This window comes from Ambystoma mexicanum, chromosome 11, assembly GCF_040938575.1.
Source record: "Ambystoma mexicanum isolate Mex_15411 chromosome 11, UKY_AmexF1_1, whole genome shotgun sequence".
NCBI classification, from domain to species: Eukaryota; Metazoa; Chordata; class Amphibia; order Caudata; family Ambystomatidae; genus Ambystoma; species Ambystoma mexicanum.
The window spans coordinates 998,390,526-998,407,491 of record NC_090934.1 but is presented as its reverse complement, the minus strand read 5'-3'; the positions used below and the strand labels follow the sequence as shown (position 1 = coordinate 998,407,491).

The window sequence follows — 16,966 nt, the reverse complement described above, 5'->3', positions numbered from 1 at the left end:
CTGTGCTTTGGGGTGGCTACACCGATGTGGGAGTCTGGCACCAGTGTCATCTTGCCGTGTTGGTAGGCAATGTTCGTTTTTGCCCCTCAGCACCAGCCCTTTAGTGTCTGTTGTGGCGGCTTCACCGAGCACTGGCCCTTCAATGTTTGTTGTGGCGCCTTCCCGGCGTCTTGGATTAGTAGAGTATTCCCTTGCAGGAAAGGCTAAAATCTGGGCCGATGGAGCAGGCACCCCGGAATGTGGTACTTCTCTTGTGCACGGAGGCTCGGTAACAAGGCTAAAATGTAGCCCAATAGAGCAGGCACCCCCGGAATGTGTTACTTCTCTTGTGCACACAGGCTAGGGTAACAAGTGGGTGACTGCGTTTACATCAAGCAGAAGACAGCTGCTCCTTGAAGAAAGGCTTGAGCTACCTGAAGATGATCTTGGTTGGACTCACTAAACTCTCCCCTATAGTTAGTCTGGAACTGGATAGAGGATAAAGTTTGTTCATCTGGAGGAAAATCTGTCGGAAACCAGTCAGGAGATTTTAACCAATTTTCTTTGGCTGTGGGTATGGTATGGCACTACCGACTCCTTTGTAATCTATGGAAGTCCTCTTTGAGGCCCTTGGACAGGCACAGTTACACAGCAAGGGTTCGGAAGATGGGCAGATTCGTGCTGTAAGCTGGTTGTTTATCAAGGAGAAGATTTTCTCTGCTCTTAATCATGTGTGTAACCAGTCTAGTCTTGTACAGATGGGCAGACTCTCGACAAGGTGGTCTCACAGAAACCTCCCAAAAGGATTGACACGGAATGTCAAACTGTCTGGAGTAGCATACAGGTCTCTCTCAATATGGTGGAGACCGCTTGTCAAACTGACACGATGGATTTTAATAACAGGGTTGCAACACCACCAGTTGGATTCAACTTGCCTTAGTCCTGATACTGTGTTGGTCTCTGCATCTGCTAAACACCCTAGCAATGGTATATTGTCAGTGCAAATAACTTTGGACTTGGTGTCTATTGGAGGCAACCCAGTTATCTCCTCTCATTTGAGGGATATACGTCTTAAAAAATCCAAAATGCAGAATTTTTATTTACGTTTATTAAAGACCCCAGAAATGTTATCATTACTAATGTGGCCAAGTCGGAAAGGATTAAGAGCAGGCAGGCATTACAGAATCAGGTCTTGTCCTGGCTTCGTGCAAAAGTGGAACCTGGATATGTAGAGGCGCACTCAATGTTAGCCAATTCCTTATAGTAACGTTTTTGCTTCAGTGACTCCCAGGTTTATATTCAAGGTACTCCCAGTTAGTAGAGTGCTACCTCTACTCAACAAATGAAAGAATAAATGGTACAACGACAAACCACGCTGGACAAACTGGGGCACAGCATAGGGCAAATCAAGTTTGCTTCAAATTCAACTTGGCTTAAAGGATGCTTTTTTGAAGTCAATTGTTCAGTTGGTACGTATTTGATTCATAATAAAAATCTTTTAAATAAAAGCATTTATTTAGCTCTCATAATTTGATCATTAATTCAAAACAATGAATGACAAACCAAAACTTTCATCATAACAATAACATTTATACATTTACTCATGTGTGATTTCACAATACAAATCATTTGTACATATTATTCACATATGTTTCAAACTGTATTTTGACGGGATCCAACAATCTTAATAGGTTTCCCAATGTGATTTCCTATCTTTAAACTACGTGTTTCGGGCTAATTATGCCCTTCTTCAGGTTTTTAGAAAATTGGATTGACTTGATATTATGTCAATAACAGCTGGTGATTGAATAACTATTAGCAGCTCTAAAAATCCTGTGTTTCAAAGTGTCAAAAATGTCCGATTCTGCATAATGAATTGTCCATTCGTTAATAATTAATGCAACTTGATTTAATGATGAACTGTTGTAATCATGATATTTCATACATTTGTATCATTATATATATTGTTATTCTTTATTCACCCCTGTGGACGTATCCACTAACATAAAGCAGCTCACAGAAAGACACAGGCCCATTTGGGTTCCTCCAACATGGTGCCCAAATCGGCACGTATCAGCATTGCACTAGTAAAATAAGCGACGTGCTCTCGCGGTTGCTTAGCGACATGCGCCGCAGCACCACTTCTGCGAACATCACAGCGAGCAGCAGCTCGCGTCACATAGAGTATGTATTGTAGCATTCAGAAGTTAAGAATTGCTATCGCGTCTCACCACGATCTTAGCAGATTGATTTGTCAAAGGAGATGAGCTAGAATTTCATCAAATATCCTTGTAACCGTAGGTTAACGGAGAGGGCTAAAGTGAAAATGAAAGCCAATACATGTTTATCTGCAGCCTCCCAGAACCACGAGTGCTACGGCAGCACTGTAGCAAATGCTCAAGTCTTGAACACCTATGAGGTAGGAACCCTACACAGAAAAATATACTGTGAATATAACGTATTGGCAGGGATATGTTAATAAAATCTCTGCGTCTTTTAAATGACCGTCATATTCACTTTTAGGATCATTCCAAAATCGATGCAAGTATGGATAAATTACAGAGGCATTGAGTGTACAACTCAACAACTCATCTAATGGTGAGTAGCATTCTTCCTAATCTTATGTGCCGCATGAGTATATCTCACAAATAGGTAATGTGCAGGGGGACCCAGCGCTTAACATAGCGCCTGTTCCCTCTGCACATCACCACTTATCTTATTCAAGGTCACCAATTAGTGATAACAGGTTTTATCCTTACTTCACAGCATTCTTCCTGAACTTGACCCTTATGGGCAGCAAGCTTTTCTTGAGAGGGGAAACCGACTCTAAGGTTAGTTTATTTGAATTGAGCCATGTTAGTAATGTTCATCATTAAAAAATTTCAAGTTAAATAATTGAGACAAATAAATGTATGTCTTACAGATAATATCAAGTCAATCCAATTTCCTAAAAACCCAAAGAAGGGCATAATTAGCCCGAAACGCGTAGTTTAAAGATAGGAAATCACATTGGGAAACCTATAAAGATTATTGGATCACATCAAAATACAGTTTGAAACATATGTGAATAATATGTGCAAAAGATTTGTATTGTGAAATCACACATGAGTAAATGTATAAATGTTATGATGAAAGTTTTGATTTATCATTCATGGTTTTGAATTAATGATCAAATTATGAGAACTAAAATAAATGCTTTCGTGCAAAAGTGGGCCAGGGATGTACAAGACGGCAAGATAGGAAACCCTTGAAGCGGATTCAAATCCCTGATTCGTGCTCTGAAAGTAACAGAGTGCATCATTATTGGTTGTGGTAAGAGAAACTGGCCAGCTTTTCTGAACCGGTATAAGATACTGAACAATTTGCCACTGGTTAAGAATTGTTTTAGACTGATCCTTGTTTCTCTTTTTATTTTCATTTTAATAAGAATAGCTTTCTGTTATTTTCTTATTTTGATTACGACTCCCTTGCATCTTACTTTTGTTTATTTATGTTTATTTCCTGTTTGCTATTGTATTCTTGCTGTTTGATTCCGTTTGTGTTCTTTGTCCTATCTGTGCATCCACGTGCCCATCGGCTAAGGCGCATAAGAATTGTAATAAACATAAACAAGAGGCTACGTGGGTATAGAGAATGGTATGCAATCAGTGAATTGGCATGGCATTTAATCTAACTAACAAACCAGAATCCTATCTCTATGAAAGATGATTGCAGAAGTGCAAGTTTCCATATGGGATTTTTTTTCAGGGTCGGATTGATAGTTATTTTATGTAGCCATTGTGTAGTTACTTTTTTTAAAAATTCAAACGTAATTATCACATTTTTTGAAAATTAGATTAATTGAAAGCTTGGTTATCCGTACTGCTGCAAACAAATATTTGGGATAACCGAATGTCAGTATTTCAGATGGCAAAGAGCTGGAAAGCATTAGACATTAAGCATTTAAACGTTTGGGCACATTACGCTTGTGCAAAACATTTATTTGAAATGAGGAAAACCGCTTCCCAGTATTTGAGGATGTGTCAGTTTTGTTTCAAATCTATGGCCCTTTAGATAAAAGGGCCTTCCAAGACAGAATTACTGGCATACATTCTTTGTCCAGTCAGTGTAATTTGAAATGGGGGAATCCCTTGTTCCCCCACCCCATGTAAAAGTTATACCCAGCTGGGTCTGTGTTTTATATTACTGCCCCTTTGTCTTGAGAACACCATATGATTACGAGGTCTGTGGGACTTCGAACGCTTATGAAACTACCAGCTTAGCATAATATTTTGTTAGTACAATAAAAGGTATCTAAATTTGGATTTTTGCTTGATTTTAAAACGGGACTAACAGCACCAAAACCTTTTCTCATACTTTATTTCTAGAAATCATGGCAGACAGTGCAACCTAAGGTAAGTGCAACCTAAACTATCAGTTTCTCCAAAACCATTTTCATTAGGAGACATTCTCCCATGAACATAGCAGCCAAAAGGCCCAGAATGCATACTGGAACCTACCTAAACAAAGAAAAGAAACACATATGCAAGTTAATTGAAAAATACTTGGAAAAAAAGGTAAACAAAAGACAATGCCTCTACCATTCTTAGGATGTGCAAAAAACACCAGCATCCAAAGCAAGGCGTTAAGACTTGTTTGTAATGACCCTGGCAGTAATGCTGCTGCTAGCACAGAGATGGAAAAGGGGGAGAGGTGCCCACATTCCAAGATTGGCTTCGCAAGGGGTGGGAGTTTGTAGCCTTAGAATGGGTGACCTGCATGCTGCATAACAAAAGCACATGCTTCTCACAAGAATGGGAAGGAGTACTGGCCCTTTAAAAGGACGATTAAATAAAGACATGGTGCCCGCAAAGACTGAAGCTCTTGGACATTACATAGAAGGCACTCACAATAGCTGACGCTCATTCACTCGCCAGGCGGTGGGGGGAGGAGAAGAGGGGAGTTAAAAAGGAATGGGTTTGTGATGATTTGTAACAATGCCTTTCCTGGATTTTGTCCTTGGAAGAAAAGTTTAATAAATAGAATGTTCAAAAAATTGAAAAAGAAAAGTGCAAAAAAATAAAAATATCAACTCACCACTTTTTTCCAGAGACCAAATAAAAAGGTCTAGGCACTTATCAAACCCCACAAAGACTTTAAATAATAGGAGTTTAAGCATTTGCATAAGACATGCCAGCAATACAATGCATGTTTGCACCCCATTACATTAAAAGTCCAGGGTGCGCACTTTCAAGTTGCAAGCTTCTAGCCAGACCTACATACGGAAAGCACACATTTTTTTGCATGCCAAGAGTCAATTATCACTAGCCAATGGCTAGTGGCAAGTGCACATTTTGCTCCCTAAAAAGTCTATAGAAGTCATTAAACTAGTAGGTTATGTACATACAGAATATAGCTCACTGGATTTCTCCACACATGCACAAGCACAAGGTATATAGGATCTAGGCTAGATTACTCTAACGTACTCTATGCCGGCACCTCCCAAAAAAACCTATCAAAACTTCAAGTTGCTCAAAATAATGCCTTGACGGCCGCAACGGGTATAGATCGCAGAGAGCACATCTCTGGGGTGAGAAGGCAGCTCCATTGGCTGCCCATCGAAGAAAGGATCATTTTCAAAACACTGGCCATTGCACACAAATGCATCCATGGACTGGCACCTACCTACTTAGCTCAGAGGATCACCATAAAAACACCCGCCAGACCGTCCAGGTTGCGCATGCCAATCACCTCACTGTTCCCCACACACGAAGAGTCAGAGCCGGTGGCTCCAGTTTCCCTACCTTGGTTGCAAGTCACTGGAACACCCTCCCTGCCCAACTCAGGATGATTGAATCACACACAACCTTCCGTAAAGCCCTGAAGACTAAGCTTTTTGCCTAAAATTGCCTCCCCCTATTGTCTCAGTTTACGACGGTCTATGCTTACTGCACCTGACTTATGACCTACTGTATTCGATGTAACTGTTTTATTAATTGTAATGGGCCGCTATCTTGTAACCCTCAAGCAAGCCTGCATACGCATTCTTCTCAGTGCCTCTATGCCCACGGGTTGCAGCGCGCTATACAAATACTAAAATAAATAAATACATACATGGGAAGAATAACATTTGCAAGCATTACCTGGCTGACACAGTGAGCCTCATCAATAACGAATCGGGAGAGGAGCTGCCGTTCATAGAGGTTCTGCAGGGTAGAAATGAGACGGGTACTGGCACAGATCTGTGAATGAGGGTAATGAAAGGTAAAATACATGAGAAGTCATTTATAACGCACCTGTACACGTGTTTCTAGGTGCAACAAGACAGGGAAGGGAGGACAGGAGGACAAAATAACGATCTTACTTGGCCTTATGTCATTCAGATCACGCAAGTGTGGGTGGCGGGGGGACGGGAGATCTGCACAAGCATTTACCAACTACCGCAAAGACCCCAGGGAAAACATCTGCCTCTTAAAACACTGCTCAACGTTCCCTTTACGATCCTTCAGTGGATGCTATGCCAGTATAGTGCTCCAAGATTACAATCAAAACACCCCTACATAGAGGATACCCCCTTTTTCCTGAATAATGCATCCTGCACTCAGCCACCAATCCCCAGATTTTCCCTATCTTGCACCACTGACCGTTCAATCACTGTGCCATTACTCCAACTCTCAAATGCCTTCAGCATCCAAGCATTCCATGGACCGATTTGCCCAACACTGGCTATTGAAACATGGAGCTCGTTTAGGGCTATCCATAGTAAAAACATGAGACACAAGCTCAATGGCCCATCTCTCGGTGGAACTTGCAGAACTTGCCCATCTGCATTACCCACGCGTACCTTCTCCGGAGTCACATAAAGGAGCTTTATTATGGGGTCCTTCTTGGATAACTGCATGTAGATAGAGCCAGCTTCTGCATCAGTCTTATCGCCCGTCAGGTAGGTGGCTGGAATCTGCAAAGGGTAAATATCACATCTCAGAATGTGGGAGACTGAAAGCATACAAATCCAGAGAGATTGAAGAATGCATTTAAAGGCTATGGGAAACTGCCAATGTTAAGACCTTTGTGCCTGGCAACGCGCATCATGGATTCTTCCAAAGCAGTTATTAAAACGCTACATTTCCCCACACCTCTCTCAACACACCTACTTGCAAAATAACTAAATCTACTTGCATGTTTTAGTTCCTTTATGTTTTACTGACAGCATATGGTATGTTTTAATAATATTAGTTCACAATTATTTAATGTTGACATTTCCTGAATTGGGGGGTATCAAAGTTGTTGTATAGGGAAATCCAAACTGTCGTCATTAGGAATGTTAGGAGTTTTTTTTTTAAACTCCCTATTGGTAGACTGCTGTGGGAAACAACCTTAGTGGGACAACAAATCAAACTCTCACAGGTAGATGACCTACCAACAAGGTTTAGACTAAAGTGATAAGGAGATAAGTGTAAAATACATTTAACATGCACAGTGATTGTCAAGCGATAACTTGTCCACACAGGTATGCATGAAATATAATGTAATTGAACACGACATGTGACTGACATAAGAATACTAGAAGGCATGAAAAACTGCACATAAAAAACACCATATTTGTGTCCCATTGTGACACCAACCACTGTCAAAAACAATTATTGCACAATGTACTGTCACACAAGCTGAAGGAAGGGGCTTTTTTTCTTTTAAAATTTATTTTTGGTGTTTTTAAACAACTACAAACAAGACAACCCTAAGGCAACTGTTGCGCCCTTGAGTTCCCTTCCTCCCCTCTCTCCCACTCGTCCACATCAGTAACATGTAAAGGACATGGTCTCTTCGTTAAGTCTCTTTATTCAAATCTCATCTTCCGTAGATGGGTGGGCATGAGCACTTCCCTGAGTGGATTGCTGAGTTCGGGCTGGTGAGGTCCAGTCGTCTGGGATGGAAAGTAGGTAAGCGGCATATGGCCCCCAAGTATGGCCCCCTGCGTGCAGGGGTAATGTCCTAATAAACTCTGTCTCCACGTCTTGACAAATTACATCTTTTAGCCAGTTTGCCAACCGGTCCACGGCCCCGCGACAGCGATTCTCCTGCATGCTAGTGCCAGTAGGACGCCCTCTAACTTACTCATTGTGGGAGTCCGCAGTCTTGTCATCCCGAGTAACGCTGCTGTGGGGATGGGTAGCGGCTCCTCTCTGATTATCGTCGCTGTAGTTGGAAGGACTTGAGTCCAGAATCGGGCTATGGCGGGGCAGTCCCAGGCCAGGTGGAGGGGGCTGCCGGGACACCACATCTTTCACATAACGCTGATGACTCCGGTCGTTGTGCGCAGTTTTTGGCTGTGGTGTCGTACGTTTGATGGAGGTAATTGAAGTGGATTTGTTTAAATCGTGTGTTTAATGCTACTTTTTGAGTCTGCCGCAGGATGTATATCCAGTCGTCATCTGGTATTGAGGCTTGTAGAGATTTTTCCCCATCTTACTTTCGTGCGTATACATGTAGGTACGGTCTGTCCGCCAAGAGGGATTTGTATATCATAGATACTGGCCTGTCTTCACCCTGTGCTTGAATCACATTATGTAGTAAGGAGGAGGAAGAATGAAAAAGTATCTGTGAAGTGGGTACGAGCTGCATAGCTTCCACCTACCCGTTTACTGTTTACCATGTACACATAAAAGTAAAGTAATGTAAAAGAAAAAAAAACAAGAAAAACACAAAAAGTGAGCTGAAAGACTAGCGTTTTGGAACTTGCTGGAAAAAAAGACTTTTTGCTATAAATAGAACCTATATTTGAAAAGAAAAAAAGAAAAAAAAACATTATGTAGTAGTTGCCATGTGGGCGGTTGCTGTGGAAATGTAGAAAGGAACGCTAAAAGTGTAGCAGAGTCTAAAGTAAACAAATGTGTCTAGGGATGTGTCGCTTCCTCTTTCTCGAGCCTGCTGAGGTGTTATGAAGATTCCTCCAACTAACAGGTCTCCTAGTGTGCGTATATGCAGTTTGTCTGCCCATTGGTGGAAAACTTTCTGCGGTCAAGGGTATCCCTGGTATAAACTTAACTGGTAGGAGAGGGGAGAATCTGGTCTGAATGTCGTATTTCTGAGCTATTCTTTTCCAGATCGCATAGGTGGAGAGGACTACGTTCAGAGTAGTGTGAGGTACTGGAAGCTGACTAATGACAACTGCTCTCAGTAGGTTGGGAGACGCCACGGCTCGTTATATTTGGATATGTGGTCTAATGAAATGCGTGATGTACCAGTAACTGAGAAATTGCACCTGGGCGGCCCAGTAGTACCGCTGTAGGTCAGGGAATGGTAGGCCACCTTTAGACACCGGTAGGATGAGTGTTGTGTAAGCTACTCTTGCTGGTTTGCCCGACCACAATAATTAGAGAATTAAGCTCCTAGCTTTTTTCAGAAAGGATTGCGGCAGGATTGTGGTTTCCTAAGCCCATTTGCCTGAGTACTGCGAAAAGGAAAGGTGAAAAGGAAAGGCCACTTTGATGGAGTGGAAGGCCTTCTCCGCATCGAGTAGGACTGCGATCGCTTGATGGGCAGGGTCAAGTGCTTCTATAGCTCCGAACAATCTCCTAATACCAAACGTTGTGTTACGCCCATGGACAAAACCCGCCTGGTCAGAAAGCATCAGACCAGGCATCAGGGGGAGCAATCTAGTAGTAAGGACTTTTGTCAGGATCTTGTTGTCAAGGTTGATTAGTGAGATTGGTCTGCATGATGCAGTCTTCGGGGGGTTTGCCTGCTTTATGTAGAAGGATCACATTGGCTTTTCAGAGGGTTTGTGGTAGGATCCCGGTCTCTAGCGCCTCCTCGTATACGCATAGGAGGAGAGGGGCCAGCGTAGTTGCAAAGGCTTTGTAAAATTCGCCTGTTAGGCCGTCGGGGCCTCGAGCTTTGGTGTTGGGTAGACTTTTTAGGGCTTGTAATATTTCTTCCGTTGTAATGGGTTCGTTTAGGGGTTCTCGGATCTCACTCTCCACCCAGTAGAGCTCATTATCGTTCATGTAGTTACGTAAAGTTTCAGGGTCCGCACTGTGTTTGGTACTGTACAGTTCTTGATAGAAGGCTCGAAATTTCTTCTTCTGTGTGTACCAGTGTGCCGTGCGTGGTGCTCACTCTTTCCACTAGGGTAGGTTTTCTGTCTGCAGCTATCAGGCGGGCTACGAGGGCTCTGGGTTTTTGACCCTCTCCATACTGGCAGATCTGGTGTCCACATCCTAGGATTGTCAGCTCTCGCTCCGCTGTGGCTCTAAACCTCAGTAGTTCTTCCTTGAGCTCCGCTTGGGTACGCGGGTCATTTGAGGTGGAGCATGCGAGTTCTCGTTTTTTCAGGCGGTCTTCGCTGGTGGCCAGTTCCCTTCTGATCAGCTTCAGCATTCCATTCTCTTTTGCTATTCACACCCCTCTGATGTAACATTTTAGTGTTTCCCAGAGTGTACCTGATGATGTGACTGTATCTTGATTGATTTCCAGGAACGTTGTGATTTCGTCCCGTAGCTCCATTGCGAACACCAGGTCTAGCAACGATCTTGGTTTGAATCGCCAGTGGGGTGTGCCACATCTAACGTTGGGGAGATTGCAATCGAGTGATCGTGGAGTTGTCGGAGAAAGTGCTCGGAAGGATTTGGCACATTCCCCATTGGAGTGGGCTTTGTGAGGAGAACAGTAGATAGTCAATATGCGAGCTTGTATTGTGAACTGCAGAGTGGAAGGTGTATTCCCGTCCATCCCAGTTGTTGTGTCTCCACACATCTACCAGGTCGTAAGCTGTGCAAATTTCTTGAACTTGAAGACTGGTTTTGGACAGTTGAGTGGTTGTGCTTTGTGACTCATCTTTCTGGGGGTCTAGCGGTGTATTCAGAAAACGCCTCCCTAGATGATCGTTGCAGGTCCTGTCCCCTTCAAGGTGCGACAGTACCTAGTCGAAGTTATTTGCTCCGTCTACGGTGGGGCGTAGGAGTTTACGAACACACCGTCTTTCCCTGCGAGGATCCCCTTTACTAGGAGTGCTCTGCCTTCAGTGTCCTTCTCCGATTTTATTAGGCGGAAGCTGGATTTTTTTTTTTACAATGAGGATGGCAACCCCTCTGGCATATGACGAATATGACGAAAAGTACCTGTGACACACCCAGTTCGGGGCCCAACAGTGCTCAGTTTCTGGGAGGAGGTGCGTTTGTAGTATCAAGGTCACCTCCACTTTATGCCTCTTGAGGTATTGTAGGATTCTCCTTGATTTGGATGGGAGATTGCCTCCTCCAATGTTTCATGTAGCTACCTTGAACTTGACATGTAGCTTTCTTGTTTAGGACTATCTTTGTAGTCCGTTCTGTGGGTTCTGGTGGCGGTGTGGAGAGCGTATGAGATGAGCGGTTGATTCTTTTTGTAATGGTGTGACGAGGAGATGGATCTTATGGAGATAAGTAAAGGGACTTTTGAGTGAATCATCATCCTTCAAATATGATAAGGCACTCCATTGGGTAAAACCTTGAGCAGTTCAGTCCCATCCTAGGAATTTATTTTGAACTATAGTTGCATGCAAGTAACCAGTATGAAACAAGTTACTTACCTGTAACTGTTGTTCTCCAGCATGGGTCTGGCATGGATTCACATGCTCATGAATATTCCCCGTCAGGCTGGGAATCCTCGGTAAAGAAAAATCAGTATCAGTTTCGTTTCTGATCTGTCTTTCGTAGTAGTAACCAATCACTGATCTCTGCGTCATACTGACCACAGCCAATGACTGCCCTCTCCCTAAGCCCCGCCTCTGGCAGCCATCTTCAGATTTGGTAGCACGTGAAGTGGCAGTATGACCAAGTGAAGAGCCGCAGAGGGGTAGGCGGGAGGGTTCGCATGTGAATCCATGCCAGACCCATGCTGGAGAACAACAGTTACAGGTAAGTAACTTGTTCCTTCTCCAGCATGGGGTCTGGCATGGATTCACATGCTCATGAATAAAAGAATACATAGCAGTACACACATGCACAACCACGGGAGGTGGCAAAGGCTCAACATTAAGCATTATATCCAAAACTCAACATTAAGCAATTCTTACCTCCTCACCAGGCTCACCTTAGGCGAACAGGTTGCGCAGCACTGCTTGGCCGACCCTGGACTCCTCCCTGGAATCCCGATCGACGCAGTAGAATTTCGTGAAGGTGTGCGTCGACCTCCACGTAGCAGCCCTGCAGATGTCCAGCAAGGGCACACCAGATAGGAACGCCGTGGTAGCTGCGATCGCTCTGGTGGAATGGGCTCTCGGACGGCCAAGCAGCGGTCGGTTTGCCAACCGATGACAGTACATGATACAGCCGGAGAGCCATCTGGAAATGGAGGCCTTCGAGAGAGCCTTCCCCTGATTGACAGGTCCAAAGTTCACAAAAAGTTGTGACGTCTTCCGAAAACACTTCGTGCGGTCCACGTAGAACTTCAGCGCTCTAGCCACATCCAGCGAGTGCAAAGTCCTTTCAGCCGGCGACAAAGGCGACGGGAAAAAAACAGGCAACACCAAGGGTTCGTTGAGGTGGAAGTCCGACGGCACCTTGGGCATGAAGGAGGGGTGCGTCCTGAGCACTACCCTCGTGTCGTGAAAAGTCAAGTACGGGGGCTTGCAGGAAAGGGCCTGGATCTCTCCCACCCGTCGTGCGGAGGTGATGGCCACAAGAAACGCTGTTTTCCACGACAAGAACTTCAACGGAGCAGAGTGCAGAGGCTCGAACGGAGGTCCCATGAGCTTGGTCAGCACCACGTTGAGCTCCCACGCCGGGGCCGGAGTCTCACCGGCGGGAACGATCTGAACAGTCCCTTCATGAATTCCTTCACCAGACGATGAGACCACAAAGAGGTCCGCCCCGTGGTTCTGGTGTATCGGGAGATCGCAGCAAGATGAATCTTGATGGACGCGTGCGCCAGTCCAGCCTTGAGCGTCAGTAGGTACGGCAGTACCTGGGGAGCCGTAATCCGTAGAGGGTTAATCTTCTGTGCGTGGCACCAGACAGAGAACCTCTTCCATTTGTGTCCATAGCATTTAAGAGTTGAGGACGCCCTGGCCTTTGCAAGAACCTCTCTGCAGTCGGCCGGTATGTCGTAGCCTCCATACTCGAACGCTGCAGGAGCCAGGCCTGCAAGTTCAGAGACTTCGGGTCGTGATGGAGGATGGCGCCTCCTTCCCTGGAGAGAAGATCCGCGTCCACTGGCCGCTTGATTGACGGGGACGCTGACAAGTCCAGAAGGTCCGGGAACCATATCTGCCTCGGCCACGCAGGTGCGACGAGGATCATCCTGCACCGTGACCTCTTGAGCTGGTTGATGAGCCGGATCAGCAACGGCAATGGAGGGAACGCGTATAGAAACAGGCCCTCCCAGGTGAACGAGAAAGCATCGCCCATGCTCCTCGGCTGGGAAACCTGCTGGCGAACCTCCGGCACTTGGAGTTCGTCGCCGTCGCGAACAGATCGATCTGGGGTGTGCCCCACCGTCGGAAGAGGCGGTCCACTAGATCCTGTCGTAGTTCCCACTCGTGGCACGAGCGCAGCTCTCTGCTGAGCGAGTCGGCGATGGTGTTTTTTATTCCTGCCAGATGAAACGGCACCAGAAACATCCCTTGGGCGACGGCCCAATGCCACAGATCCTGCGCCTCTTTGGACAGGGCTGGGGATCTGGTACCGCCCTGCTTCCTGATGTAGAACATGGTGGTGGTGTTGTCGGTGAAGATCCTCACCACCTTGCCCTTGAGGGACGGAAGAAAGGACCTGAGGGCCCAAAACACTGCACGGAGCTCCAGGACGTTGATATGGAGGGACTTCTCCGTCGGAAGCCAAAGGCCTCTCGCGTGCAGATTTTCGGTGTGCGCTCCCCACCCTTCCAGGGAGGCATCCGTGGTCACTGTCTCCTGGTGGCCGGGGGTCTGGAAGTCCATGCCCGCCGTCCGATGCGCGCGGATGCCCCACCACCGGATCGCTCGTCGGAAACTCTCGTCGAGTGTGATCCTCTCCTCGAAGCTGCCCGTCGTCTGGATCCAGCGCGCGTCCAGGAACTCCTGCAACGGGCGCATCCGGAGCCTGCACAGGCAGATGAGATAAATGCAAGAAGACATCATTCCGAGGAGGGACTTGATGGACCTCACCTTGATGGAGGCGTCCGCAACCAGCATCCGCTGCACCTTGCCCAAGATGGCCCTCGTCCTTTCCTCCGACGGAGAGGCCAGAAGCGACACTGTGTCGAGCTTCGCTCCCAGAAACAGTGCATCTTGCGCGGGCACCAGATGGGACTTGGCGTAGTTTATGGAGAATCCCAGGTCTGTGAGTAGTTGGACGGTCCTTGCCGTGTGCTCCACGGCGAGCTCCTTCGTCTTCGCTCGGATGAGCCAGTCATCCATGTAGGGGTAGACGTGGATCCCCTCTAGGCGCAGCCGCGCCGCCACCGGTGCGAGGCACTTGGTGAACACCCTGGGTGCCGACCTCAATCCGAAGGGAAGGGCTCTGAACTGGTAGTGACGCCCTTGGACCACGAATCTGAGAAACTTTCGGTGTCCCTTTAGGATGGGGATATGGAAGTAGGCATCCTCCAAATCCAACGACGACAGGAAATCGCCCTCCTCCAGTTGACCCAGGACGTGTTGGAGGCTGACCATCCTGAACTTCTGTGCCTTGATGAATTTGTTCAGTCGTCGTAGGTCCAGGATGGGATGCCATCCTCCCGTCTTCTTCACGAGGAAGTATCTTGAGTAAACTCCGGAGCCCCGAAGCCTCTTTGGGACGAGCTCGATGGCGCCCTTCCTGAGCATCGCCCTTACCTCCAAGAGAAGTTGAGGGACGTGATGTTCCTTCCTGGCCACAGGGGGGACGCGCGGGCACCTCTTTAGAAACTCGAGCGCGTGACCCTGAGCCAGGGCGTCCAGCACCCAACGGTCGGTGGAGATGGACTCCCACACGCTGATGAAGCTCGCCAGCCGGCCTCCCACCGGGGTGCTTCTGTGGGTGCCCGACCCCATGGCCGGTTCAGTCCTGCTTCGACGAGGCTTTGCCGCCTTGTCCTCCTTGGCGACGACGGCGGGGTCCGCCCGACTTGCCTCGTCCCCTGTAGGCTTCCTGTGACAACGAACGGGCCGCTTGACGATAGGTGGAAAATCCGCCGCTGGAAACTTTGGAGGCACCCCGTTTGCCTCCGCTGCTCCGAAAGGGCGGCCGTCGTTGCTGGAGAACACCAAGAGCCCGGGCCGTCTCGTGTCCGCCTTGATGGCCTGTAGGGAATCGTCCACTGTTTTCCCAAACAGGTTGCTCCCGTCGAACGGCATGTCCAAGACTCTGGTCTGCACGTCCTGACGGAAGTCAGTAGCCTTGAGCCATCCACGCCGCAACGCTGTTGCCCAACTGGCGAAATCCAGTGTCCGCGATGTCCGTCGCTATCGTAATGGCGTGGTCCGACGCCACTTCTCCTTCCTGCAAGATCTCTAGGGCCTCCGCCCTCTTGTCGTCTGGCAGGAAGTCCAGCAGGGGGGCGAGTTTGTACCACAACTCCCTGTCGTAGCGGGCTACGATAGCCAAGGCGTTGGCAGCCTTAATCGTCGTCGCTGCCGATGAGATGACTCTGCGTCCCATCGTGTCCAATTTCTCTCCCTCGCCGTCCGGCGGGGAGGTTGACGTAGAGGCCGCGCCCACCCCCCGCTTTCTTCCTGGCCGCCGCGGAGACGACTGAGTCCGGGGTCGGCTGTGCCCGAAGGCACAAGGGGGCCGCGTCCGGGACCCGGTACTTCTTCTCGTACCGATCCCTTTTAGCCGGCGTTGTGGATGGGTTCTGGAGGAGGGCGAGACCCTCATCCCAGATATCGTCCAGTAGAGGTACAGCGAGGACCGTCTTCCTCTTGGTCTCGCGCCGTTGATAAAGGAAACCTTCCTTCTTCTCTTCCGGGCAGAGCTGGAAAAGCTCGGATGCCTTGGCGATCATGGAGTGAAACGATCCAATCTCGTCGGGCGGGGAAGGCCGGGTGGGAGGTGACGACGGGAGATCCTCGTCGTAAACCTCGTAGTCAGTATCCGTCGCGGCCGTGTCAGTCCCTGTATCATCCCCACGTATCGTGGACGGGGAGGAGGGCTGAGCAGGGCGCGAAGGTTGAAAAGGAGGTGGAGGATGAATCCTTCTTCTCTTAACCTACCGTCGGGAGCGGTTCCTCCGTTGGTGGTAACGGCAGTCTCGTCCTTATCTCCGAGCATAAGGACTGTATAGCCAACAAAATGGCCGCCGAGTTGTCTTGCGGCACTGGTTGAGGGGGTTCCGAAGGGCGATCAGGAGCCCCGTCGGCACCCTCGACGTTCTCGTCGTCTCCCACGTTGGGGTCCCTCCCTACAGGATGGTCTTCCTCCACGCCAGCGCCGTGGCCTAAGACTTCGATCAGCTCCTCCTCAGACGTTGAAGCCGAATCCACGACGACCTCCTGCCCCCCCCCCCTGTTCTTCTCCGTCAGAGGTTTCACGGGGGTCCTGTCGATGGGCATGAAAGAGGACTCCCTCCGCGGTGGCAGGGAGATTCTGGGCCCCGAGGTCGCCACCACTGGTGTAGCCTCCACAGGCTGAGCTAGGGCCGCCGCGACTGTCTCGATAGAGGCCTTGGCCGGATGGATCAAGGCTTTCACCATCTTAGGTGCGCTCACCGCCTTCTCCTTGGGGGGAGGGTCACCACCTCGCTCCCCCTCCGATGGGGCCTTCGAGCACGACCAGGGTCTCTCCAGGAGCTTCGCCGGGTGCTCGGCCTTCCTCTTACCCGAGCCAGAGCGTTGGCTCGTGGTTGATGGCCCCGGGGAGGATGCGCCCTGTCTGGCGCCCGTAGAGCCCGACCGGTCGGCGCTCCCAGTGCCAGCGGACTCTTGGTGCTTGGCCTTCTGTTGGCCCCCCGTCGCCGGGGTGCCCTCAAAGGTCTTAGAAGACCGCTCGGACTTCTTCTTCGTCTCGCCTGACGGGCTCTTTCCTTCCAGCCAGTTGGCGAGACGCTGATGGCGGTCCTTCATGGTTCG

General features: G+C 48.2%; 1 protein-coding gene across 3 annotated transcripts in view; it reads right to left on the bottom strand.

Moving 5' to 3' along the window:
* BLM (BLM RecQ like helicase) overlaps positions 1–16,966 on the bottom strand; it is an 865,782-nt gene that overhangs the window by 456,649 nt on the left and 392,167 nt on the right. For all 3 annotated transcript variants that reach the window (XM_069624186.1, XM_069624184.1, XM_069624185.1), the window contains exons 9-10: positions 6,803–6,916; positions 6,102–6,200 (exon numbers count right to left, since the gene is read on the bottom strand). In XM_069624186.1, the coding sequence (XP_069480287.1) occupies positions 6,102–6,200; positions 6,803–6,916 (213 nt within the window). The remainder of the gene's footprint in view (positions 1–6,101; positions 6,201–6,802; positions 6,917–16,966) is intronic.